We start from the raw sequence: 26,859 nt of genomic DNA, 5'->3' as shown, positions 1-26,859 counted from the left end.
CCAGGTGCCCCATTTCATATAAGTTTTTAATGATGTCGTCTAGTACAGATGTTAAAGACTAACAATTACACACACACACACACACACACACACACACATATGCACATACACCCCTCATACTGTAGACAAGTGAAATATAGTCTATATACAGACTATCACATTCATCTTTCCCTTGAGGTACTTTTTTTTTAACTTAACAAAAAAAATCATTAAAATATTTATTAAATAAATAAGAAAGCCCAGAGCATAATAAGGAACATTCTTTAACATTATTCATTGAAATCTTTCAAATCGGCATTGTTTTTTTAAGAAGGAAGCAAACAGAAGACATAAAATGAAACCAAACAAATACACTGAAAACATAGGCAATCATAAGAAAAGATTATTACTGCAATAATGGACCAGTGATTTGGACTTGGGAAAGATTAGAAATGTACAAAAGTACTATTTTTCAGACTCTTTTTCAAAATGTGAGTTTTTTTTTTTTCTTCTCCACAATGAGCAGGAATATAAGAGCCCTTCTGAAGGAGTCCAGAAATTGAGTCAGCCTTTCAAATGTTCTTCAGTATAAAAGTGGTAATTGACACTAGCCAGATGCAAATAAGAATGGGGTATAGATATGGCAAAGAGAAGATGCTCTGTCATCTAGATTAACTGCTATCTACGTTTACAAAGCAACATAAAAGTAGAAATTCAGGTAAGTCAATTTGATTTTCATTATATAATAAAGCAAACAAAAAGTAGAGGATAAGAGAATAGATGGAAACAGATAAGAAAAATGTTGTTCTGCATATATTTCATATATTTTTAGAAAAATGTATTTATTCTGATATACATTGAATTAATATGTGGGGAAATTAAAAATTCTGTTAGATCATGGTGCTAAAGAAGACCACTGTTGAATATAACACTGCCTTTCCAAGCCTTACTTTCTTCATTTGTAAAATGAGGTTCTAGGGGTGACTGTTAAGTTTAAATGAGATGATATATGGGGGGGATGACTTGGCCCAGTGCTTTGCACAGAAGAAGCCCTCAGCAGCTGTTAGCTATTGTTATTGTCCAACATGCCTGGTGATTTTTTTTTTCCATGTTACTCAGTCCTAGCCAGCTACTTTACAAAAGCAAACTTCTGTTTATCAGATTATGGTTTAAACAATAAAATCTGTTTTCTCTACTTCACAACAGTGTGAGATCTTCAAAATTCTGCTAAAGGTCAATGAATTTAAGTAAGGAAATAATACTAAGAACCTACTAAACTCTAGGCACTATGAATGTAAAGATTTAGAAGACTGTAAATAATTCCTATTCTATCTTAGGGAAAGCACACCTAAACCAACAGTTCAAACATTCTGCTAAGCACTCTGAAAGTGATTAAGTCAGTATACCAGGCAATATATACAGGATATACAGACAAGACAGTACACAGAAGCATAGAAATAGAAGTAACCCACTTGTTAAAGGAGTCAGCAGAGGCTTCTGCCGGAAATGAGCTTCAAAACAGAGCAGAATTTTGTGGAGAAGCAGCTCCAGAATAGACATTTCAGGAAGAAGGGGCATATGGGTAAGGACACACAGTCTTAACAGGGCAGTGGGTATTTGAGGAATAGTGAGAAAAAGTCAGTGGTTTCAACATCACAGTATCTTCTCATAAAAACAATCATTCAGGAAGCCCTATGAAGGCAATTATTTTTCCAGATATATGTGAAAAGACTTGGGCTTAAATTAAAAAATATCCTAGGTTTCAGTTGTGATCAACTATGACACGGAGACTTGTGAGTCTTTTTTCTGATCTTTAAATTTATAGGATTGGACTAGACTATGCTTTATTTAAGGACAATTCCACCTTTAAAAGCCCAAGGCCTTTTGTTCTATTTTTAATGTAGTCCCCTCCACCCAGATATCTAGAAGACTCAAACATATGATTAACATCATGATTTCTGCAATGTGTTTAAGGAAAATCTCTTCTGGTATCATCATAAACAAGGAGGGATATAGGCAGGATGATCCTATAGTTAATAGAATTTGAAACAACTGTATGCATTCAAACACCCTGATTTAAGGTTAAGGGGTGAAGAGGTTACTGATGGTTTATTTGAAGTTTCTTAGATCTTAAATACTTAAATATTTAGATTTGTTCTATTAAGATTTTTTATATACCCATAAAGTCTTAGCGATCATGCTTATTTAAGAAAATTCTGTTTGTTGGGGTGCCTGGGTGGCTCAGTGGGTTAAAGCCTCTGCCTTCAGCTCAGGTCATGATCTCAGGGTCCTGGGATCAAGCCCCCCATCGGGCTCTCTGCTCAGCAGGGAGCCTGCTTCCTCCTCTCTCTCTGTGCCTGTCTGCTTAGTTGTGATCTCTGTCAAATAAATAGATAAAATCTTAAAAAAAAAAAGAAATAAATTCTGTCTGTATATGTAAATATAAGTGAAATGTAAATCATTTCAAAATGATCTCACAAAAACTAAAGATAAAAATTAATATGAGAAAATATAAAAGGGTTTAAATATAAAAACATGAACTGTTCTATGGCTATTGAATCAGGATAAAGGTTAAAGTGTCAATTCAGAGGTAGGTAATTAGCAGAGATGTAAGCAAAATAAACAGCAAACAAAGAAGTAAAAAGCAGGATAATGGAGAGTCATTACGAAGACACATACCTGACAATGAAATATGTAGATATAGGTAGGGAGGAAATGTGGTTTCAGAAAAAGAGTGCTTGGTGTGTAGTCATAGGATGTAAATTCAAGTTCTTTGTCCAATCTTCACAGGTACTGTGACTTCGAGTATAAATTAATAACCTCTAGTGACTTCAGATTCTTGTCTATAAAATGCAAGTAACACCTACACTACTTCACAAGGCATTGGAAAGGTCTACTGGTTCTTGATAACATCAACTCTCAAAAAAAAAAAAAAAGTCTTGCACTGAAGATAGAAAAAAAATCAACAGCATAAATACAGAATTGCAGGATTTGGGCTTACTGTTTTTAAATTAGTGCTATGACACGATGGCAAAAGAAGTTAATATGCACAGGCTTCACTAATAGAAATACTTTGTGCAGTTAAATAATGCCATACTGTGTTTTGTGCTGGGAAAATACGCTCCCGAAGGCTATTGATATCCCTGGATATCAGTACACTGGAATGCATCCAGAGAAAGGTGGTTAGAATGGAAATATCTTAGAATAACGAACTGATGGAACTGAGGTGATCTGTTTGGGACAAAAACCAGGGATAAGGGACTGGAGGTAGCAGACATGAAAGGCATGATGAACACAGAGTAGTGACTTGGTACATTGCAGAGTTATAGTGGAGAAAGAATTAGGTTGTTTTTGTTTGTTTGTTTAGTCTAACTCCAGAGGGCAGAACAGGGATAATAGTTGCAGAATAATTTTCAAACAATTACAATCATATAAAAATGGAGCACGTTTTCCCAAGGAATAAGTTTGCCGTCAACACAAGTATCAATATCAGGCCAGTTTATTATATTTCTGGAACACTATAGAAAGAAACTGGTGTGCTGGGTGAGGTTGGACTGTATTCCCTTGACAATTTCTCCCAACTTTAAGAGATTATCTTTCACATAACTTTGGTTGTACTTTGGAACAGTTGTACTTCCAACAAATTTTGTTGGCTCTTAAAGAAAAGCATCTAAATCTGCATTTCTTGCCATGTAAATACAGATTTAATTAACACTTGCAACCTGTGAAGACGCAAAATCTTAAGTGTTAATTAAACCTCTATTTACATAGCAAGCAGTGTGTAGCCCTCCATTTTATTGTATAATACGAGAAAGCTTATTTTAAACTCCATTAATACACTGCACACTGGAATAATAAGTTGCTCTGGTTAACTTCCAGCAAAGAAGTCTTATATTATGGAGAAGAAGAAAAACCACAGTTTAAAGTCTTCTACTTCATTCCTTCTGTTCAATACCAGAATATCCATTTTAACATTTTTTTCTTGACAATATTTAATTCCATTATAATAATAACTCCAATATAATCCTCACCCTCAATAAAATGATGTATAATTTTAATAAACTTCATTTGCAGGAATGCAGTGACTTCAGGTGTATTAAACATAAGCTTTAATTTTAAAAATTGCAATAGCATCTTTTCCTTGCTAGGATCTTTTAAAACATTTTCTATAGTAAAATCAGTAAGTACGATAGGATAGTAAAAAGTGACAGGAACGATTTAACAGCAAAGCTAAAAGAAAAACTACTTCTCAAAAGTTTTCAAAATGAATAAATTCACTCTTTTAAAAAAATTTTTAACCTTTTTTTAATATTTTATTTATTTATTTTACAGAGAGAGAGGGAAAGAGGGATCACACATTGGCGGAGGCAGGCAGAGAGAGGGGGAAGCAGGCTCCCTGCTGAGCAGAAAGCTCAATGCAGGGCTTGATCCCAGGACACTGAGATCATGACCTGAACTGAAGGCAGAGGCTTAACTCACTGAGCCACCCAGGTGCCCCTTAAATTCACTCTTTTTAAAAGATTAGCACATAGAGATTTTTAGGTAAATAATTTTAATCCATTTTTGTTTTGATATGTTGGGATGACCATTTTCCCGCTAAGGTGCTGCCTTAATCACTTCTATTGCTCATTTATTAGTTTGGTTGTATCACATGAATGAACCGTATTTAGTTCTACAGGCCCTTTCATTTAGTTGTTTAAAAGACATTTATTAACATCTACCCCATGCACAGTGTAAGTTTATACTCTCAGTCAATTACGTGAGATATATCTGCACTTCTGATAGAAAACCAAGACATGAGTATTTTTGGATGGTATACATTCATATGAAGAATATAATTATAATTAATAATCACAAACACGTTAAAAGCAATGTATATAAATATGTTATGTGTGCTTTATAATTGGCTCGGCACTTCAAATCCTCTTCCTATTCTTCTATGAACTTTTGAAATCAACCTCTTAACATTAATACCGGAGACAAAAAGCCATCCTGTTTGAGATTTTGTTGATATGAAAATTCCACACAACGTTACTTTAATACATCAAAGGAAAACAAATATCTCTTGCATTACCCTTCTGTTAAAAAACATAAGCATATTATAATACTATGGAAAAGTAAATATAATCCTCTCCTGCTGTTACTAAGACTGGATTTTGTGTTAGCGTATTTTAGTACTGATCTGTTTTTGCTCATGCAAAATGACATTGTAAAGGACAATGAAATAAAAAATAGATGCAATGAAAATTCAGAGGATAATCCAATTATCATTGCATGAGGCAAATTACCTTTTCCATGAGTTACATCAACAGTCCATGTACAATTCAGAGAATTTGGATAAAATTCCGGGTAACCAGGTGATAAGATTGTTCCACTAGGCCCTCGAACATCTCCTCCACATAAAGCTGAAAATACAAAGAAGTACAGTCATATGATCATAGTTAGAGAGGCAGCGGCTGAACAAATCTCTCCTCTCTTGAAATAGAATGAATCTGATTTTCTTTGCTTAAGTTACTTCTTGGTAATAATAGGAGTTTGTAACAGACCTCCTCCAATACTAGGAAGTGGTTTCATCCACTGCAGCCCTAGAGAAGAAATAGGTATGTAACAGCCTCTGAGAATTAGCTGCAGGATAACACAGTTCATCTTCCCACATTTGAATTTGAAGTACATACTTATCTTATACATTTCTAATTATAAGTAACATTTGCATAAATTGGTCATAAATTAAACATGAGTAATTAATTGTTTAGTAGCTCCTCTTTTATTAAGCTTTAAGAAAATGAATTGTTAATTATACAAAATCATTTCATTTAGATTCCTAAAGGGGTATGTGTCATTCCACATATAATTCTTTTTTTTTTAAGATTTTATTTATTTATTTGACAGAGAGAGAGATCACAAGTAGGCAGAGAGGCAGGCAGAGAGAGGGGGAAGCAGGCTCCTTGCTGAGCAAAGAGCCCGATGCAGGGCTCAATCCCAGGACCCTGAGACCATGACCTGAGCCGAAGGCAGAGGCTTAACCTGCTGAGCCACCCAAGTGCCCTAATTATTTTTTTTAATTTAATTTAATTTTTTTGTGTGTGTGTTCCAAAATTCATTGTTTATGTACCACACCTAGTGCTCCATGCAACACGTGCTTTCCTTAATACCCACCACCAGGCTCACCCAAACCCCCACCCCACTCCCCTCCAAAACCCTCAGTTTGTTTTTCAGAGTCCACAGTCTCTCATGGTTTGTTTCCCCCTCCGATTTCCCCCAACTCACTTCTCTTCTCCCATCTACCAGTGTCCTCTGTGTTATTCCTTATGCTCCACAAGAAAGTGAAACCATATGATAATTGACTCTGCTTGACTTATTTCACTCAGCATAATTTCCTTCAGTCCCTTCTATGTTGATACAAAAGTTGGGTATTCATCCTTTCTGATGGAGGCATAATACTCCATTGTACATATGGACCATATCTTCTTTATCCATTCGTCCGTTGAAGGGCATCTTGGTTGTTTCCACAGTTTGGTGACTGTGGCCATTGCTGCTATGAACATTGGGGTACAGATGGCCCAAAGATACATCTGTATCTTTGGAGTAAATAGTCAGTAGTGCAATTGCTGGGTCTTGGGTAGCTCTATTTTTAATTTTTTTAAGGATTCTCCACACTGTTTTCCAAAGTGGCTACACCAACTTGCATTCCCACCAACAGTGTAAGAGGGTTCCCCTTTCTCCACATCCTCTCCAACACACGTTTTTTACTGTCTTGTTAATTTTGGCCATTCTAACTGGTATAACCCCATCTCAATGGGGTTTTGATTTTAATCTCCCTGATGGCTAATGATGATGAACATTTTTTCATGTGTCTGTTAGCCATTTGTATGTCTTCTTTGGAGAAGTATCTGTTCATGTCTTCTGCCCATTTTTTGATGTGATTATCTGTTCTGTGTGTGCTGAGTTTGAGGAGTTCTTTATAAATCCTGGATATTAGCCCTTTGTCTATAGTGTCATTTGTGAATACCTTCTCCCATTCTGTGGGTTGCCTCTTTGTTTTGTAGACTGTTTCCTTTGCTGTGCAGAAACCTTTTATCTTGATGAAGTCCCAAAAGTTCATTTTTGCTTTTGTCTATACTGCCTGGAGCAATCTACACTTTCAGTGCCATCACGATCAAAATCTCACTGGTATTTTTCAAAGAGCTGGAACAAACAATTCTAAAATTTGTATGGAACCAGAAGAGACCTGGAATTGCCAAGGAAATGTTGAAAAAGAAAAACAAACCTGGGGGCATCATGTTGCCTGATTTCAAGCTTTACTACAAAGCTGTGATCACCAAGACTGCATGGTACTGGCACAAAAACAGACACATAGATCAGTGGAACAGAGTAGAGAGCTCAGATATGGACTCTCAACTCTACGGTCAACTAATCTTCAACAAAGCAGGAAAAAACATACGGTGGAAAAAAGACAGTCTCTTCAAAAAATGGTATATATATATATATATATATATGTATATATATATATATATACACATATGTGTGTGTATATATACACACACACAGACATATATATATCACATCTTCTTTCATCTGTTGATGGACATAGGCTTTTTCCATAGTTTGGCTATTGTGGACATTTCAGCATTCTTTTTTTTTTTAAGATTTTATTTATTTATTTGACAGAGAAAGAGAGAGTACAAGCAGGGACAGCAGTAGGCAGAGGGAGAGAGAGAAGCAGACTCATTGCTGAGCAGGGAGCCTGACATGGGCCTCAAACCCAGGACCCTGGGATTATAACCTGAGCCGAAGACAGATGCTTAACTGACTGAACCACCCATGTGCCCCTACCCAAGGGCATTCTTTTGAATAAAGCTACTCTGTCAAATTTCCCTTCTGTACTTGGAGAATTTCTTGAGAATTTTCCGTCTGCCAACTATACCTATCACATCTGAGTCAAAGGTGGGATGTTAAAGGGACATTTTGCAGATACATGAATAAAGTTAGGTAACTACGAACACATTAAAATATTTAGGAAGAATGGTCAATAACTATTATACTATTAATGACCATTTATGTTGTTACTTTGATTATAAGCAGATGATAAATATAGAGTGCATTTTTATGACACAGTGGAGGTTTTTGTTATTTGAGAATAATAGTAGTAGATAAAGGTCTTGAAAGGAACTGACTTAAAGATAGAGTTTCATAGTAAATTATAGGGAAAGAGTGTGATTCTTGTCTTTTTTTTTTTATTTGGAAGATGAAACTAAAAATAGGAAAATATGTGTGTTTTATATCTTAATAAAAATTGCAACTACTCACTAGTTCTTAGCAAAAGCATAACAATGACTCATATTGAACTTACAGCATGACAATGAATAGTTTTATTTTTATTAACTCAATTAACCTCCATAACAACCCAGTGAGAAAAGTACTATAATTAATCACAGTTTATAGACGAGAAGACAAATACAGAGGGAACTCTAGCAGTCTAGTTCCAGAGTCTGTGATCTTAAACTGACTCTTAAATCAAGTGTTAATTTTTTTCACAATTTCTACCCAAAAATTATAGCACACTATACTATGATGTCCTTCACTTATGTTTACTTTGTAGCATTCCCCCTCAAATGATCAATCTATATGAAAATTATTAAAGGATATGGGGTGTCTGGATGGGTCAGTTGGTTGGGCATCCAACTTTTGATTTAGGCTGAGGTCATGATCTCAGGGTCACAAGATCCAGTCCCTACCCCTGTGTCAGACTTGGAGTCTTCCAGAGATTCTCTCTCTCCTTCTACCTCTGCATCTTTCCATACCCACCTGCCCCTCCCCATTTGCACGAGCATGCTCATTCTGTCCCTTTCTCTCAAAATAAATAAAATCTTAAAAAAAAAATTCAAATGTGTCATTCATTTTCTCAGAGATTCATTTAATCTTTTCATATTTGAATCATTCTCTCTTTTTTTTTTAAAGATTTTATTTATTTATTTGACAGACAGAGATCACAGCAGGCGGAGAGGCAGGCAGAGAGAGAGAGAGGAGGAAGCAGGCTCCCCGCTGAGCAGAGAGCCCGATGCAGGGCTCGATCCCATGACACTGGGATCATGACCTGAGCCGAAGGCAGAGGCTTTAACCCACTGAGCCGCCCAGGCGCCCCTGAATCATTCTCTTTTTAAGCACCTAACACCTAAATGTGTCAGTATTCTTGTCTTTAATTGATTTATATCTTATGAATTCTCATTTATCAATGGCTTTGTCTGTAATTGAACCAGTCTTCCATCATCAGCAGCCACCGCATCATTTTCATCAACCTAATGAAATCCTTCATCTTTCTAAATAAGATTATTTTACATTGCAAATATTTGGAATTGTGTTTGCTTTATATCACTGGCTTTTTGAACAATCACAAGAAATTACTTACATGTGCATTGATATAATGCATACTGATAAATGCTAATGCAGGCTGGAGTTGGATTAATTTTATAAGTGGTTAATTTATTACTGAATATTCTACCAATCTGACGATGTTTGCTTCCCTCAAAAGTTCCTTCCTATTGGAATGCTTAGAAAGTATAAGAGGAAATCAGCCTATTAGAATCAGTTATGAGAAGACTAAAATATTAAGATGAACAAAAGAAGGTAAATTTTATATGTGAATTTGTTTTTTACTTTAAGATAGAAAATGGAACTCAAATATATTGTAAAAGATACAGTGGTATACAGACTATTCAGAAAATTTTTCTGAAAATACTTTTTTTCACTCGGTTCAACAGAATATGTGGTCATTTATACAGTAAACTTCATTAGAATGAGAGTATCTAAAAAGGATGCCATGTATCTCCTGTCTTTTTTGTATGTCACCTCTTCTGAAGAAATTTCAGTTTATGCCAACAACCTTCCTAATGGATGCCATATGTCTTTAGGGATGCAAACATTTTTGTAATAGATATAATAGGTTTATATGTTCTTATCAATTTTGTATTAAGTAAAACACTAAAGAAAAATTAAGGAGTGATGAAATGTACATGAGATACCCAGTAACTTTCTTTTAGAACAAATAGCTGGCAAAGAAAACATATAAAATGACAGAGACCAGTAGCACAGCAAAGTTACAATGACAGTCCTAAATACGAGTTGAGGGCAATTAGCTAGATATACAATGATCTCGACTACTAAGTGTCTTTCTTTTTTTTCCCCCTTCTTGGATTTTTGCCACATATGATCACTACCTTGTCACATGATAAATATCAATTAAAGTTTTAAAATAGTAAAGTCTTCTCAAAAGCCAAACCCTTGAATGTTATTGTCCAGACCTATAAATTTTACGAATAGCAAAATTTTAGCAAACAATAGCAAAATTTTACTTTGCTATTTATAGTAATACACACCTGGCAAGTGCTCAACTCTCTACAACAAGAGGCAATTTCTAACCCAATATCCATCAAAATATTTTGAGTACTGCAATGGAGCACAGAAATAGCCATCTACTACAAATCCCATTAAGATTTTTTTGTTTGTTTGTTTTTAATCTCAAATTTGTTTTCTTCTATTTCTAGGTCTCCCCAATTTGAACTGTAAACCCATAGGAGAAACCCTTAAGTTCCATGCATCCTTGCTTATTTTGAACTCTTGTATCCTAAACATCAATCTATGTACTCTTTCACTAAGTTAGCCTATAGACTCAAATATTTTAAAAAGATAGGCGAAATAGGGAAATTATGAGTTTAAATACATCCAGTTCAACTTTGGGTTCTGCCTCTAATGACTTGAGTGATTCTGAGCTAGTTGTGTAATCTCATTAGTTCAATTCTCCCTACCTCCCATAAAATGGCTATACTGTTTATCAAACAAAATGGGATAATTTTAGGGTGAAATTGGAGTGCCAAGACAAAAGGTGAAAACGTGCTTATCTTGGGCATTTCAGACTATATGGCCCACCCAACTATCTATCAACTAGGGTAGCTATCTTAATTAACAATGCTTAGTTCCTAAAAGGTTGAGTCATATCCAGCATATGACCTCAAATTTACCCCTAATACTGATGACAACCACAATTACATCTTCAGTACACAGACAACATCAATTGGCTGTGATTTTTGACCTATATACTACTCTTTTGGTTTTTTTTTTTTTAAGATTTTATTAATTTATTTGGCAGAAAGAAAGAGAGGGAGCTCAAGTAGGGGAAGTAGCAGGCAGAGGGAGAGGGAGAAGCAGGATCAGCAGGAAGCCCTATGTGGGGCTCGATCCCAGGACCCTGGAATCATGACCTGAACTGAAGGCAGACACTTAACTGACTGAGCTACCCAGGTGCCCCAATGTGTGTTTTAAGAAAATCTCTGATGGGTCAGAAGAGGTCTTTTAAAAAATATATGTTAAAGGAACAAGAAGATCATGTGGTTCTTGACCTCAAGAATATAATAAGGAAAATAAGAAAATGAGTATAACTATTATCTACTCCACTAGTTCAAGGAGAATAGAAATAGTGCTTTTTCATGTTCAATAATATTTCTTTAGTGCCTCTATAGTAAAATTAATGAATATTGATTTAGTGAATAAAAAGGTGGTTATAAGTTAGCAAAAGATGCTATAACAAGCAAAGAGCTACAGGGTCTAAGAAAAGTAGAGATTTTGGGCGCCTGGGTGGCTCAGTGGGTTAAAGCCTCTGCCTTCAGCTCAGGTCATGATCCCGGGTCCTCATATTGAGCCCCGCACTGGGCTCTCTGCTCAACAGGGAGCCTGCTTCCCTCTCTCTCTCTGCCTCCTGCTCTGCCCACTTGTGATCTCTCTCTCTCTCTCTGTCAAATACATAAATTTTTAAAAAGGAAAAAAAAAGAAAAGTAGAGATTTTGCCCCAGATGCTTTATCCAGGGAAAGCATAATGAGTCAACAACTTTTAAAAATTGACTAAGATTTTGATTCAGGTGAGGTTGAGGTGGAGGACTTTCTAGTGTGAGGGGAATAAAAAGATGAATGAAGACAAAGGACAAGAAACTATATATGTAAAATAAAAATATAATAAGTATTCCCAAAAGACTGGGAAGTACATTTCATTTATTCTTTCATTCAATACAAATTTATTGAGTACCAGCTGTGTGACAGGATCTGCTCTTGGCACTGAGGACATAATAGTAAACTTAACAAAGTTCCTGCCATATAGAACTGACATCCTGGTAGAAAAGTGAACAGTAAATATATAAAGGTATTAGGGAGTGGAAAATACTATAAGGAAAAGCATAAGTGGTATGAGAAGTGTTACTCTGTCACAAAAGATAGGGTATCAGGGGTGCCTGTGTGGCTTAGTAGGTTAAGGGTGGGACTCTTGGTTTCAGCTCAGGTCATGATCTCATGGGTCATGAGACTGAGCCTGCACTGAACTCCAAGCTCAGCGTGGAGTCTGCTTAAGTTTCCTTCTCTCTCTCTCTCTCTTTCTCTCTCTCTTTGCCCCTCTCCCTGCTTGCATGCACACACTCTCTTTCTCTCTCTCAAAATAAATAATTTTTTTAAAGTGCAAAAAAAAAAAAAAAGATAGATAGATAGATCAAATTTACTAAATAGTACAGAATCTAACTGAACCATTTCTGACTTGAGGTTCAAGCTTCCTTGGTCAATAGTGAAACAAGATGAATTTAAATACTCAGAAACCTAAGTATACAGAAAAGAGAACTGAATTCAAAGTACTCCTTCCATCTGACAGAACTGGTAGCAAAAAGGATAATATATCATCTTTCAGTCACATATTCCAAGTAGCACAGAATATCCATTAACTAAACAGCTATACACCAACACTATCTTTAGTCTCAACATAGAAATGGATGGACATATGACCTGGACAAGGATAATTGTAATGGGCTAGTCTCCTTTACTACACTAACTGGTTCAGGTATGGACTAATCAGAAAAGTTTCCTGTGATTTTTCTACTTGGAACATGGAAGAACTCTAATTCTTATCTGAACCTGGAAATATGAGACTATAAGTCCGTATGTTCCTACGAGTGTATTCTCCACTGCCTGGTGGAGAACCAGCCTGGCTGCAATTAAGAGAATTATATCAAGACACAGAGAAAAGCCTAGGTAGAAAATGGATAGAGCCTTTAAAACGTTTGAATTCATGTTATAATTAGCAATGAGAAGTACACCACCCCTGCCTTTTCTAAGATTTGAATAAACAACAAATTCCTCTTTTATTTTTTAAAACCAGTTACAGCTGGGATTCTGTCACTTACAATCACAAGAATGCTATTATAAATAGTATTGTACCACATACAAGGAAGATGTGCTGATGATTCCTTTAAACCTTGTTATAAAAACAAATTGGCCTGAAGCTGAAAAAATTATGGCAATGACAGTATTTGAAAAATTAATCATAACATGGTCTTCCACTTTGAACAAGAATAAGTGCAGAACTTGGAAATAGTGTTATAACTAAAAAGTAAAGCCCAAGATTAAATAATGCATAGACTTACATTGTGTGTGTTTTTTGATAGAGCAAGTATGAAAGCACTATTCAAACTTACGGAAGCAGTTTTTCCCACTGTATTTTCACATGAGTTTTCTGAAAAATGAAGGGTTTCTGACTTACTTTCCATTGAAACAAAGAAGAGGTAAGGACACTGGTAGAATATTCATCACAACCAAGAATTTGCCACCACAGGACCATCTGGGCACGTTGTCATAGTGCTATGTAGGTAGAATTTGGACTGATACATTTTGCCTTTCAATTTTGGAGGTAATGTTCTATCCCTTCTGCGCATTCCTTGATACCAGTTTGACATTTTTCAATCCTGCTTTGTCAAAGGTCCAAGTACACAATATGCACTTAAACTGGTTACCTCAGCACATTTTGAAAATATAGGTACCATCTTTAGGCATACGGTAAGTTTGGCTGGTTGTCAATTTTTTTTTTTCTTTTTGAAGTATTGTTGACATATAATACATTTTTAAATTTTCTTTATTAATGGCCTAATAAGAAAATTACCAAAATTCAAGATAACCTTAAAATATGAAATATTTATAGTTGTATTAAGCCTCACATTTTATAAATACTACATTAACTTCTTTTTGGTTTACAAATCAGCTTTTTTGCAAATTGAATTCATTCTTACCATCACAGGTTGGGAGTGGATGACTCCACCAGTGGTTTTTTTCACACAGAAGAGGCTCTTCATGGCTCAGCCTGTATCCTGGATCACAACTAAAGGAAACCGTAGAACCTATGGAGAAATCGTGACCGTAGCGACGGCCATGTACAGGAATGCCAGGGTCCAAGCAAGAATAAGTGTTCACTGTAACACCTAGAAAACAAAGAGAATATGATAGAGAATAAGTTTGATGGATTCAAATTTGCCAAAATTGATTCCTATTTCTTGAAAGGACTGTGAGTTATGATTTTCACAAATAAATTAATGTGCCCATAGCTTTATTTAAACAACCAGCAATTGTCTAACAAATTTGTTTTGACATTTTTTACTCACAAAGCCCATGTTCAGATCACTTAGTTATGTAAGAACCTGATGAAAATGTGTAATTATCTATCAAACTTTATACTGGTATAAATTATATAGATAAAGGGGCACCTGGGTGGCTGAGTCAGTTAAGTGGCTGACTTTTGACTTTGGCTCAGGTCATGATCTCAGGGTCCTGGGATCGAGCCTCAGGTCAGGCTCTGGGCTCAATGGGGAGTCTGCTTGGGATTCTCTCCCTCCCTTTTCCTCTGCCCTGCCCCTTGTTCTCTCTTTCTCTCTCAAGTAAATAAATCTTTAAAAAACTGTGTAGGTATAAATAACTACAGATATATGAAAGTATGAGTGTCAGTACCTTTCTAAGTAAAAGAGTACAACTACTCTAGTAGCTACTTGTCGGGATTTTCAACAGTCTGCCCTGTACCTGGTGTCTCCTGATGATAACCTTCCTTGAGACTTATAATGTCTAGCTGAAACCACACCATGACAATGCTTTTCCCTTAATAAGACGTGGTTTCCCAACATTGGCCCTGTTGAGTTTTTCTTTGCCCTGGGGCTGTCCTGTGCTTTGCAGTACATTTACCAGCATTCCTGACCTCTACCTTCTAGGGTCATGACAACCAAGTCTCCAGAAACTGCCAAATATTGCCTAGGATGCCAAACACCCTAAGTTAAGAACTGATGTATAAGGTAAAATAAATAATTACCTTCCTTTTCCTAAATGAAAGGCTTAAGCAATGAATTACTGTTGCTTTTATATTCCAAAAATACAATAATTAGCATTTTCACATTACATCTGAGTAAATCACATTCACAAGAGAAAGTATTTATTTGTATTTGCTATCCAATTTTAAAACAAAGCTAAACAAAATACTAAAAACATTGTAGTTCAATTTGTAAAGGGACAAATTATACATTTTTAAATATATTTATCAAACATATCCATTTCATTTAAGTGTTGTTTTTAATTAGAAGCTAAAAAATAACAAAATCTTATCTTCAACACAATTTATTTTTTTTTTAATTTTTTTTCATCACAATTACTTTAATGTGCTACATTCTTCTTCTCAATGTGACCATTTGTCTTCTAGGTATCCAAGGCTTTGAGATCCTCGTTCATCTTTGAATCCCTTATATTGTGTTTTTCCCCCCACAAAATATGTCTGAAATCTGTCCTCATTGAAAAGCACCATGTCATTTATTGCTTCTCTTACCCTACCCAAGGGCTTCATCACTTCAATTCTGTAATACAAACAATGATGTCTGCCCTCTCTTTAGTATCCTTCATCTCCAATCTATCTTGGATATAGTTTTAGACACATATGTCCCTAAAATATGTTATTTCATTGCTTTTGTACCCTACTTTTCATGGCACCAAGTTCAAAGTTATCACCTAGAGATTTAAGACTTCCAAACTGAACTATAATTTGTAGTATTATAGTTTATAATTTGTAATTTCCACTATTTCTCAGTAGTCATCTCTCCTACCAGTCAAGTTAAGTTTCCTTACTAGTTTTATATTTTATTTCACTGCCACAAATACACTCAATCAACCCTTTAATTTATAAAATATTCTCAATTTTTACCACACAAGTTTAGATGCCCTCTCCTTCAAGTCATGATGCTTGGCCCATAAATAACTTTTCTTTATTCCAAACTTATATTTTGTTAGTAAAATCTTAAGAAATCAGGGAAGTGTGGGCTTGAAGAAGTCAAATAAAATATAAATCATGGTAAAAACAAAATCAAACAAATGTAATTCTCCAAAAGTGATTTTAATAGTTTCAGATTATTCAGAGTAAAGGTCAGTGAATAGTAGTAGTACAAGTTTAGTCATTCCATTTGTCCTTGTCTCTTCAACTGACAGATAAAGTAAGATAATGCTTTTCATCTCTCTTACTGTACTGTATCCATATAGCAGTCACAGAATAAGTCTAGGGGGATATTTTATAATTATTGACAAGCAAATAAATCAAGGCAATGGAAATGCTTTTATTCCTCTACATCTCCCATATGTGTTGATTTTAAATACAACAACCATTATTCAAATAGTACATTCTCTTGGATGTCTTCCATTTCCCATAGTTGGAAAAAAAAATGTGTGTGTGTGTATATATATATATATATATATTTACATGCATACAAGAATTATGTCTTTGGAGATGGGTATCTGTGTCTACAAATTTGTTCCATATCCATTTATAATTTTATTATTTTATATATTATTTACATTTCCAAGAAGACTTAACTATATTTGTATTTTAAAAAGCACAATATAATAAACAGAACTTTTTCTTGGGAGGGGGAGGGGAAAATAATTGTACTGAAACAAAAAATGGGTTATGTTCCTAAATTCTAGTCCATGTTATTATTATTATTTCTAATATATTTTGAAAACTATGAATCTTATGTAATTGGTACGGTTTTTGCAATCTCCGTGTTTTGAGAGAAATTCGAGTTGGGTAAATAGCACCCCAGCAAAGGGTTGCAATGAAAATCTGGAGTGCAAGCACTGGTAGCCATGCAAATAATCCTTCCCATCACATTTTGGTCTCCCAGAAAAATCAAGTTTCCTTTTTTAATGGATTTAATTTGAAAAAAAAAAAAAAGAAATTCACTAAATACCAAGTTCATATTTAAAGTTTTAATTAGTATAATAATTAAAATTTCATTCTACTGATTTTGGGGTTTGTGAATGGCTCATTTAAAAAAAGATAGTTTGGTTACCTCCAGCTGGGGAATTCACTAAGTAACAACAATAAAAAAGAGGTCTTTGCTTCTTTGTGTTCCTGAAAAGAAGGGACTTGTGATGTTAGAGATTATTTCACAGTAGTAATCAAACCACAATACTAAATAGAATAAAAATGAGAGGAAGCAATCTCTTATCATTGAATTTAAATAGAACTTTACTACCTTTGGGCCAGATTTGACCCAAACCAACATTCAGTGTGTCTTTGATCAACCACAGCCTCTCTACCTCTCAGCCTCCACCCTGCCTTTTTCATCATTAGCCTCTAATGGTAACTTCCACCATTACCAAAAGTCTATGGGTGACAAACTCTCTGACTGTGACAAAGACGCTCTGTCTTGAATAAACTTAGTCAGGCTCCTCTGAATCCTTTTAACTGGACCTCAGCTGTAGCCCATATAGTCCAGTTTTAGCAGCAATCCTTCTGGGTCAGTTTACTGGAAGTCCCCCTCCCTTGATATCTACTCAAATTCCTTATTCCCCACCCTCAATATCTTCTCACTCTAGCCTGCCTTCAGCAAAAATCCTGCCTGGTGGCTTTAGTTGATTCCCCCTACCTCTAATCTTCTGCTCCTCTTAGCAATTTCCCATCCACTGATTCTGCCACCCCTGACCCCCAGCACTCTGCTCCTTGGCTATAAAGTCCCACTTGTAGTCAAGAGCTGAGCTCAATCCTTCTCGCTTTATAGGAAACCCCATTATAGTAAAAGACTGATCTATTGTTTTAACAAGTGTCTGAATAATTTATTTTATAATAAAGATACATTTGAGCTTACTTCTCATTTTAATTCCTCATCCGATTAGTTTTCAAAAAAAAATATGAGTTATCATTCAATGATTACTTACTGCATGTTAACTATTATAAAAACACATTGCATGTGTGATTTTACTTAATTCTTAAAATTGTCCTATGTCTGACATGTGATCAAGACCACACACCTTGGTTGGAGTGGGACTGAATGTGATTTGTTAGGTATAGAATATAGCAGTGGATTAAAAGAAAAGTGCCTGCCCTTCTGTAACATATTGATAAAAATTAATTGCTGATAAGAATTAATTTTGAGGCGCCTGGGTGGCTCAGTGGGTTAAGCCACTGCCTTCAGCTCAGGTCATGATCTCAGGGTCCTGGGATCGAGTCCCGCATCGGGCTCTCTGCTCAGCAGGGAGCCTTCTTCCCTCTCTCTCTCTCTCTCTGCCTGCCTCTCTGTCTACTTGTGATCTCTCTCTGTCAAATAAACAAATAAAATCTTAAAAAAAAAAAAAAGAATTAATTTTGAAATACATTGCAAAAAATAACTACCTTGACTCAACTTCAACACATACATATTAAACTAAAAATCTCAATTAAGGCCCTTCAATTCATTTGAATTCCTGAGTATGTGTTAATCCTCTTGTTATATTTTATAATAATGTTTAGGAAATATACGCCCATGCCATAAAGCACTAACTAAAAAGAGAAGTTAATATAATTAAATAATATTATAGACAATACAATCTTTAAAAGAGTCATGAATATATGTTTATTATGGTTTTAAAAGCCCATGAGCCCATTGATCAAATCTATTGAAAAGACACCAAATATGGAATATAAAGTTATAAATTTCAAATGCAGAAATTTTTCTTGAGGGGGCAAAGGGTGTAGGAGACTTGAATGTAAGAAGTGATTTAATACCTAACTGTACTTGATATAAAGATGTGTTGCAGTAAACCTTTTAAATGTGCTATTAGATCCATTTAATCAAAACTGCTTTTCATACAAAGATACATCCCAACGTACGTTGAGATGCAAATGCATATGTGCATGAGTTTATATCTATACATCAAATACAATATGCCCATACATGTATAAGTATGCCAAATGTTTGTAAGTAAAAAACTTGTTTCTGTGTATACACCAGAATCAGATTATTTTTAAATATCAGATGTATTTTAGATTTGTTTTAAATAAAACTATAACCTTTTAAGTGAGATTATTATAAGCACCTGGGTGACTGAGTGGGTTAAAACCTCTGTCTTCGGCTCAGGTCATGATCCCAAGACCCTGGGATCCAGCCCCACAGCAGGCTCTCTGCATAGCAGGGAGCCTGCTTCCCTTCCTCTCTCTCTGCCTGCCTCTCTGCCTACTTGTGATCTGTCAAATAAATTTTAAAAAACAAAACAAACAAAAAATCTACTATATGAACTCATTGTTTAAAATTTGTTGTCTGCTACTTCTGAGATTTCCTTAGTATTTCCTTTCATGATGTTGTTAGATAGATATTGTTGAAAATCTTTTGCAGAATTTACTAAAACACATACCTTGCAAAACGTTAGCATTGTCATCGGTCAAGAAATTTTATCTTCTTAATAAATCTTGGAGTTCTTAATAAATCTTAATAAATCTTGATATAATTATAATACCAAATGTAAGGAAAAGATAATAGGGAATATTTTGTCTTTACTTACTTTCATAATGAATCTTGAAACCATTATTAGAACGGCTGTTGTCTGTTGTAAATAGAAGGTATATAAAATTACTGCTACTGAATAGAAACTGGGGCACTTGTGTACCATTGTAGGATCCAAGCAAGGGTGACAGAAGATTTGGTCCATCATGGACTTCCAGAACATCATAATTCAGTTCAGTCTGAAATCTAGGATTAAGAGACACATGTGAAAATATATTTATTAGGATAACATTATAAGAGAAATAATAATTTAGATTGCTATTTAAATGACTAAACTTTTTACAATTTTTATATTATAATTTTTCTTTAGCTTATCTAATATTATACATATCATATAAGACCTCATCATGTGCAAATACCTAAGTTGTAAGCTCTTATTCTTATGGAAAATTATCATTAAAGAGGTATGTATATATATTTGTTGTTTATAAATAAGATTTCTTTCAAATATGGAGTATCTTCAGTAAACAAGTGGTTTTTTCATTAACCAAGCATTTTGGGAGTCACCTTTCTTTTACCTTCTTCATTTTATGGAAAACTATGTGATTCATACTTACCTTTAATCTGTTAATAAGATTCTCATCTTACCTGTATATATATTTCAAATCTGACTTCTGCTTTATAATGTGGTCTTTTTTTTTTTTTTTTTTTTGAGAAATCTACTTTGGCCATTAAAAACTTCGTACAGTTTCATTTCAAAACAATGATCCTAATTATAAGTAGGTAATGATAAAACAATGATGTAGTTGATGTTCACTAAGTGCTTGCTCTGATAAATATTTTATCTATATTCTTTTATCCAAAGCTCATACTAACCCTGTAAGTTAGCACCTATTATCATACTCATTTTTCAGATAAGAAAACTGAGGCCTGAAGAACTTAAGTAGTTCAAATCAAGTCTTTCCATCCCTAACCACTATACTATGCTATGCTATGCTGGCTGGTTTTATTTTTAGATTTTTGGTGGTAGTTACTGCTAATGTTTTCAATTCTCTTAAAAGATGCATATTTTATAAATGCAGTCAACACAAAGCCACTTTTAACATGCATAAAATATTATTAATAAAATAGCATTTTAAATGCTATTTAAAATATGCAATTAAAATATTTTTCAATCTGTACCACTTTTACACCCTGTTAAGCAATATACTTATTAAAATGAATGAATTTCATAAGCTTATCTTGGTTTTTATTTTGCAATATGGAATATATTGCATTGGTCTAAAAATAACTTTTCCAAAAATAAAATTTAGAATAGGAAATCTATAGGAACACATTATGTCCTTTAAGTAAATGATCAGACAATTGTACATTGTGAATCCATTATTTGGTTGTTTTGTAGTCAGTCTATTGTAGTATTAAAATTGGAGTTTCACTTGGATAGTTAGTCAGCTGATAAAAACCAAATTAAAATGCACAGATGAGTCAGAGATTACTTTGAATTGAAACATAAAGAGACAATTCTTAATAGAATAGCAACGGGTGATATAGAGAACACTGTTCAGTAGGAGTGAACCCTTAAAAAGAAAATGATCACAGATTTGCCCTAAGGAACTATAAAAATACATTAGAGTAACAAGGGAAATGAATTAGGTTTACACGATAATTTTAATTTCTTTCATTTTGTGTTTCAAGATAGTTATATACATCTCTCATAAACTGCCTCAATCTAGTATTCATTTGTTTATGACATTAAAATAATTGTTTATCATAAACAAATGCTGTGGAACCACTAGATGATATTAAAAATGAAATTGAGCCTAATCTTACTCAGTTTTTGTTGTCTCTTAAAAACATTCTTGATGTAATCCAAAGTCATTCTGACCAAATTGAAATAATCCTCATTAATTTAAAAGTTAAAAAAAAAAGTGGCTATCTGGAAGAGTGATACTGATAGTTATGGTCTAGGAGTTGAGGACAGGAAAGGGGATAAAAGGATGGGCTTAGGATGATTAATAGTAAATGAGTTCATTTAGAAACTGCCAAATATTGAGAAAATTGAGAAACTGTTGGAAGAAACAAAGCAAAATTCCTCTGCAGGTCTGAAAATAAGACTTGTAAACTTTTCAGCCATGTAAGAGATAAGCAGTTTAAAAACCACATATGTTCTTTGGCATTATTATTTTGCTTTGTGTTTGATAGGAAATTCAATTTCTTAAGATTTCATTGACTTAAGGTATTTGAGACAATTTCAAGGATCCAAATAGTGGCTAATATATTTGTGATGTTTTTTAGGTTTTGTTTGTTTTTGTTTTTGTTTTTTACCCCTGTAGATTAAATCTAGTCAACTGTTATATTTGAGAATATAGGAAAATGGCTATGCTATCATCTTCACTATAGTATTTACTTAAAATTTCATTTTAACCCAATTAGTTTAAATTATTCCTGGGTACAAGAAAGCAAGTGACATAATTCAGTAATAAACACAACTCATTATTTGGAACCAAATTCTATGAAAAAGTATTCTCAGAATGACAGAAACTATTAAAGAGCTGGCAACCAGTGTTCTTTCAAGAGCTTGGTTGGAAATCAGAAGGGAATTAGGTTTTTCAAGACATAATTCTTATTCAATACTTCAGAGAGGATATCTTGTTTCTTAAAACAATCTTATAAGGGAAATGAAACACAAAGATATTATAGAGTCAGTAAACAAAGAAGTGATAGATGTGCATATTTCTAATTTCAAGGTGACTATTTTATGCCTCTAACCTAATGGATAAACCTCGTGTTTATTTTTTAACTTGAGCAAGTTCCTTGCTCACTGCTTTGTGACTGAGCTACTCCTAACCATGTGATGGCTCTTTAAGAGGTGTATTATTTTATTTTATTTTATTTTTTTTTAAAGATTTTATTTATTTATTTGACAGAGAGAGATCACAAGTAGACAGAGAGGCAGGCAGAGAGAGAGAGAGGGAAGCAGGCTCCCTGCTGAGCAGAGAGCCCGACGCGGGCCTCGATCCCAGGACCCTGAGATCATGACCTGAGCCGAAGGCAGCGGCTTAACCCACTGAGCCACCCAGGCGCCCAAGAGGTGTATTATTTTAAAGGAATCAATTTTCCTTGGGATATGGACAAGCCTAAAGCAAAATCTCATACCCTTAAAGGATCTTTAGAAAAGAAGAAATGTAGGAGGGTATTTATATAACTTTCCTTTCAAATAGCTCCAACTCAAGAATCTTATGGGTATGTGTGTGTGTTATGTGTGTGTATATAGGAGGGAAAGGTAGATAGAGGACTCAAGCCCCCAAACTGTTCCGTTTAGAACATTTTTTTAAGAACAGAGACTTCATTAATTTTAGTTATATAAAGTAGAATTCAAAAGAAATATACCGATATAGCTATGCCCTGTCTATTCTAAAATAGTGAAAATAACATCAATATAATTCTTAATGTATTTCTAACTCTTGATTCTTCCCGTGTTTGAGTTAATTAACAAGGAATAGTTTCATATATACGTGTGTGTGTATGTATGTGTGTGTATATATATATATATATATATACACATCAGTATCATTGGTATCAAGGAGGTGAAGGAGGTTCATAATTTGCTTCAGAGGGTGACTTAGGGATTAAGAAAAGAGGCACAGTTGACAAGTCTGGCTCAGTGGTGCTCACGGGAAGAAGACAAAATCTTTGGACTCTGGGAATCATATCTCACCGCAGGCCTGTTCTGGCTGACCTACAGAACTGTTTATTGTGTTGCTGTGCACAAACCCTAGCATTGAAAATCACTTTTCAGTGTGACTCTTGCTTACATCCTAACTTAAAGGATTTGTGTCACAGTAGGCAGATAAGAGAATAAGAAAGTAGCAGCGTAAAAAGTGCTAAGTAACTATATTTATCAAAATTAAATTGGATTTTTGTCTATTTAACTGGCATTACAGTTTATAAAAATTGCTGAGTTTGTTTGTTTGTTTGTTTAATCAGAAAGGGAAGTCTGGGATGGTTTAACTTAGAATACAGGCTATAGAATGTACATTAATTCACTTTGGAGAATTCTGAAGATATCTGCCCACGATCAGCAAGCAGCAAAGAGGCCCATGTAACTTCCTATTAGTAGGGATAGAACATACATGTTAAAAACTTTGGACAGAGAAAATGTGTCTTCAGACAGAAGTATAAAATCAAAAGTCACAAGTGCGGTGCTATGAATGATAAGCACTGCTTTGCAATCTGCTTCTCAAGCTGGCAACTCTAGATCGCCTACTTAGGGCTCAGAGATATGCGTTATTTATTTATTTCATGATGGTTAATGACTCTCATTAGCAAACCAGGAGATGCTTTTCATAAAACAATGCACTTTGTGTTAATAAAACTTAAACTAATTTTCTAGTGATACCATTTTATGCTTATGTGTGGCTTTAAATTGAATATAAAATAATGAAAATAAGCTATTTTTAAAGTTGTCTACCCCTGGAGTCAGCTGGGAGGTGGAGGAGAGTGAATTCTTAGGAGAACACTAATCTTTGATTAAGGAAAAAAATCTAAATTTGAAGGTTTGTAAAGAAAAACAAAATCCACCGCCAGTCCCAACCCCAACATCACCCCTTGGAAGCTCACAGAAACAAACAGTTAAATTGCTCTGCATAATAAAGTAAGAGTAGAAGTTTACCCTGCTTTATACTGGAAGGAGTACTGAGAGGTAGAAGAAGAAGGGTTGAAGATCCTGGGTGTGGACAAGGCCAGAGGCAGTGAAGAGTCTGGGATAAGAGAGGGCACTGGAGAGATACACACAATCATTCCTGAGATGGGGATTACCAGGAAAAATTTAAGACAGTGCAGTAATCCTCTTTGGTTATCCCCTGTATTAAGGTTTTTGTGAGAAGGAAGGACAGTGATACAAATAAGGAGCAGTATAAGGAGTTGAGGGAGGGTAGCAGCCTCCAGAGCTCATAAGTGAGATGAGGCTAAGAGCAGGATTTCAGAGCCAGAAGTAAACAAATGCAGCCCAGAAGTTCTGAAATTTAAGGAGAGCCCACACTTTCCTCTGCATATAAGATGAGGCTCAAGTATTTTTATTTAGATATTGAAGGGTAATGATATGGTAAGAAATATATGGGTGACAGATGTTATAAACTATGGGAGTGTAATACATTTTCTATTGTCTTAATATCATAAAACCTCATACAGAATAATGTTATGTCCAAAACAGGAAGTATTAAAATTATGTACTTACCTATAATAATGTACTTATTTAAGATGAATCAGTTACAATAGAAAAATATGCTAATCCTTCAAGTGTGATGCTAAATTTAACAAATTAAATATGCAATAAATGTCTCATTGACATGAATAAATATAATTTTTTAAATTATTAAATGATATCAATATTATTATGTTATATTACATAATCCAAACTAAATAGAATTAAATTAAGTTTGGTTAATTTGGGTCCCACATTCATGGAACACTGTTATTTGATGAAGATTTTATTCTGAATACATCATATGCTTTTCACTAAAATTGCTATGGCAACACAGGCTATATCATTGAATAAAGGGTATGATTTCAACATCATAACAAAAAATTCTGCCAAAGTATTCTAAATATAAACTTAAAAAAATGTGTAAGTCATTGTTATGGGCTGAATTATATGCCTCTAAAATTCATATGTGAAGTCCTAACCCCTAGTACCTCAGAATGTGCCTATATTTAGAGAAGTGTCCTTTAAAGATATAATTAAGGTAAAATGAGAACATACAGGTGGTCCAGCATGACTGATCTCCTTATAAGAAGAGAAAATTCAGCAACAGACACACACTGAGAGAAGACCAGGTGAAGACATAGGGAAAAGACAGCCAACTACAAGTCAAGGAAAAAGGCCTCAGAAGAAACAACCCTGTTGACACCTTGATCTCAGACATCCAACCTCCTGAACTATGAGGAAATAGATTTCTGTTGGTTAAGCCACTTGGTCTGTGGTATCTTATTAGACACCCATAGCAAACTAATTCAGTTGTAGTAAAGTTGTATAGGCCACAGTAAGGTAGGATGGCCTCATGTGAAATGTTTAATACTTTACAGCTGTCAAATAGAATTTGTTTTCTTCTCGAGTTTTAACACTAGTATGGATAGATTAATTCAATGAAGAACTTCTTGAATTAGGGAAGAATCATGTTATATTTGTAAAATTCAATCATCAGTATAATTCTGCTATGTTTATATTTTCTATGTGAATATAATGCTTACAAAGTTTCCTTTTTTAAAATAAAGGGATTGAAAGATGATGGGAGTTGACAATATAATTGGGAAATTATATACATACTTCCATTTCAATTTGTAAATAGTGATCCAATCACAGACCGGAAGCTTCAGTCTTTTAACTTTTTAATATTTAATATTGTAATCTTTCGTGGCATAGATTATTTGATCACAAAACTATTTTTCCTAGGAAAAAAATGCTCATCTGGCTAATCATTAACACACATTAATTTGACATAGCCATTTTTCTGAAGGACTTCAGGGTATAGATATGCAGGTGGTGTGCTTAAGTGTTTTAGGCTGTATTACAGTATAAATGCAAATGTGTTTATAGCACTTTGCCATTCAAAATACAGCAGAACACACAGGCCCTTTAAAATCAGGACAAGTAAACTCATTAAGTTAAAGGTCACATGTTCTTATCTCAGTAGTGCATATATGTATATAAAGCATACACATATAAAGCATATGTAAATAAAGCAAAAAAGGTCCATTTTGCATATCTCAATAGTACTGACAGAACATTAAACAAATAGAAAATTAACTTGAAAGCAGCCTGAAAGGTTAAAAGGGACAAACCGAAGCATTCAAGGCACAGAAATCAACTATTGCATTAAAGTTTTACATTGATTTGGTAAATAAAATGGATAATGCCAACTATTCTTTCAGATAATCTGTAGTTTTTTAAAGGTAGAAAAATATTTGTAGAGACCTTTCAAATGTAATTTTGATAGAGTGTCCAGGTTCAGCTTCAATCACCCACTCACAATTCAAGGAGTCTTTGTAGTATCCTGGCCATCCTGGGGAGAGAATCAATCCACTGGGAGCTGAAAAATGGCCACCACATGGAGCTGAAAATATGAAATCAGAGAACGAGTAAGAACAGAAGTTTTAGAACAAGTAGTAGAGATTATTATTAGTACCAACTATAATTTTTATTTTTTTATTTTTTATTTTTTAAGATTTTATTTATTTATTTGACAGAGATAACATGTAGGTAGAGAGGCGGACAGAGAGAGAAAAAGAGGAGGAAGCA

General features: G+C 34.4%; 1 protein-coding gene across 5 annotated transcripts in view; it reads right to left on the bottom strand.

Annotated features, from left to right (window-relative positions):
• The window catches only part of CSMD3 (CUB and Sushi multiple domains 3), a 1,255,873-nt gene that overhangs the window by 389,110 nt on the left and 839,904 nt on the right, over nt 1-26,859 (bottom strand). For all 5 annotated transcript variants that reach the window (XM_047727675.1, XM_047727671.1, XM_047727673.1 and 2 more), the window contains 4 exons: nt 26,536-26,674; nt 19,621-19,808; nt 14,070-14,258; nt 5,268-5,384 (listed from right to left, as the gene is read on the bottom strand). In XM_047727675.1, the coding sequence (XP_047583631.1) occupies nt 5,268-5,384; nt 14,070-14,258; nt 19,621-19,808; nt 26,536-26,674 (633 nt within the window). The remainder of the gene's footprint in view (nt 1-5,267; nt 5,385-14,069; nt 14,259-19,620; nt 19,809-26,535; nt 26,675-26,859) is intronic.

The sequence above is a fragment of the Lutra lutra genome, chromosome 4 (genome assembly GCF_902655055.1).
Source record: "Lutra lutra chromosome 4, mLutLut1.2, whole genome shotgun sequence".
Taxonomy (NCBI): domain Eukaryota; kingdom Metazoa; phylum Chordata; class Mammalia; order Carnivora; family Mustelidae; genus Lutra; species Lutra lutra.
This window is presented reverse-complemented; position numbering and strand designations above follow the sequence as displayed.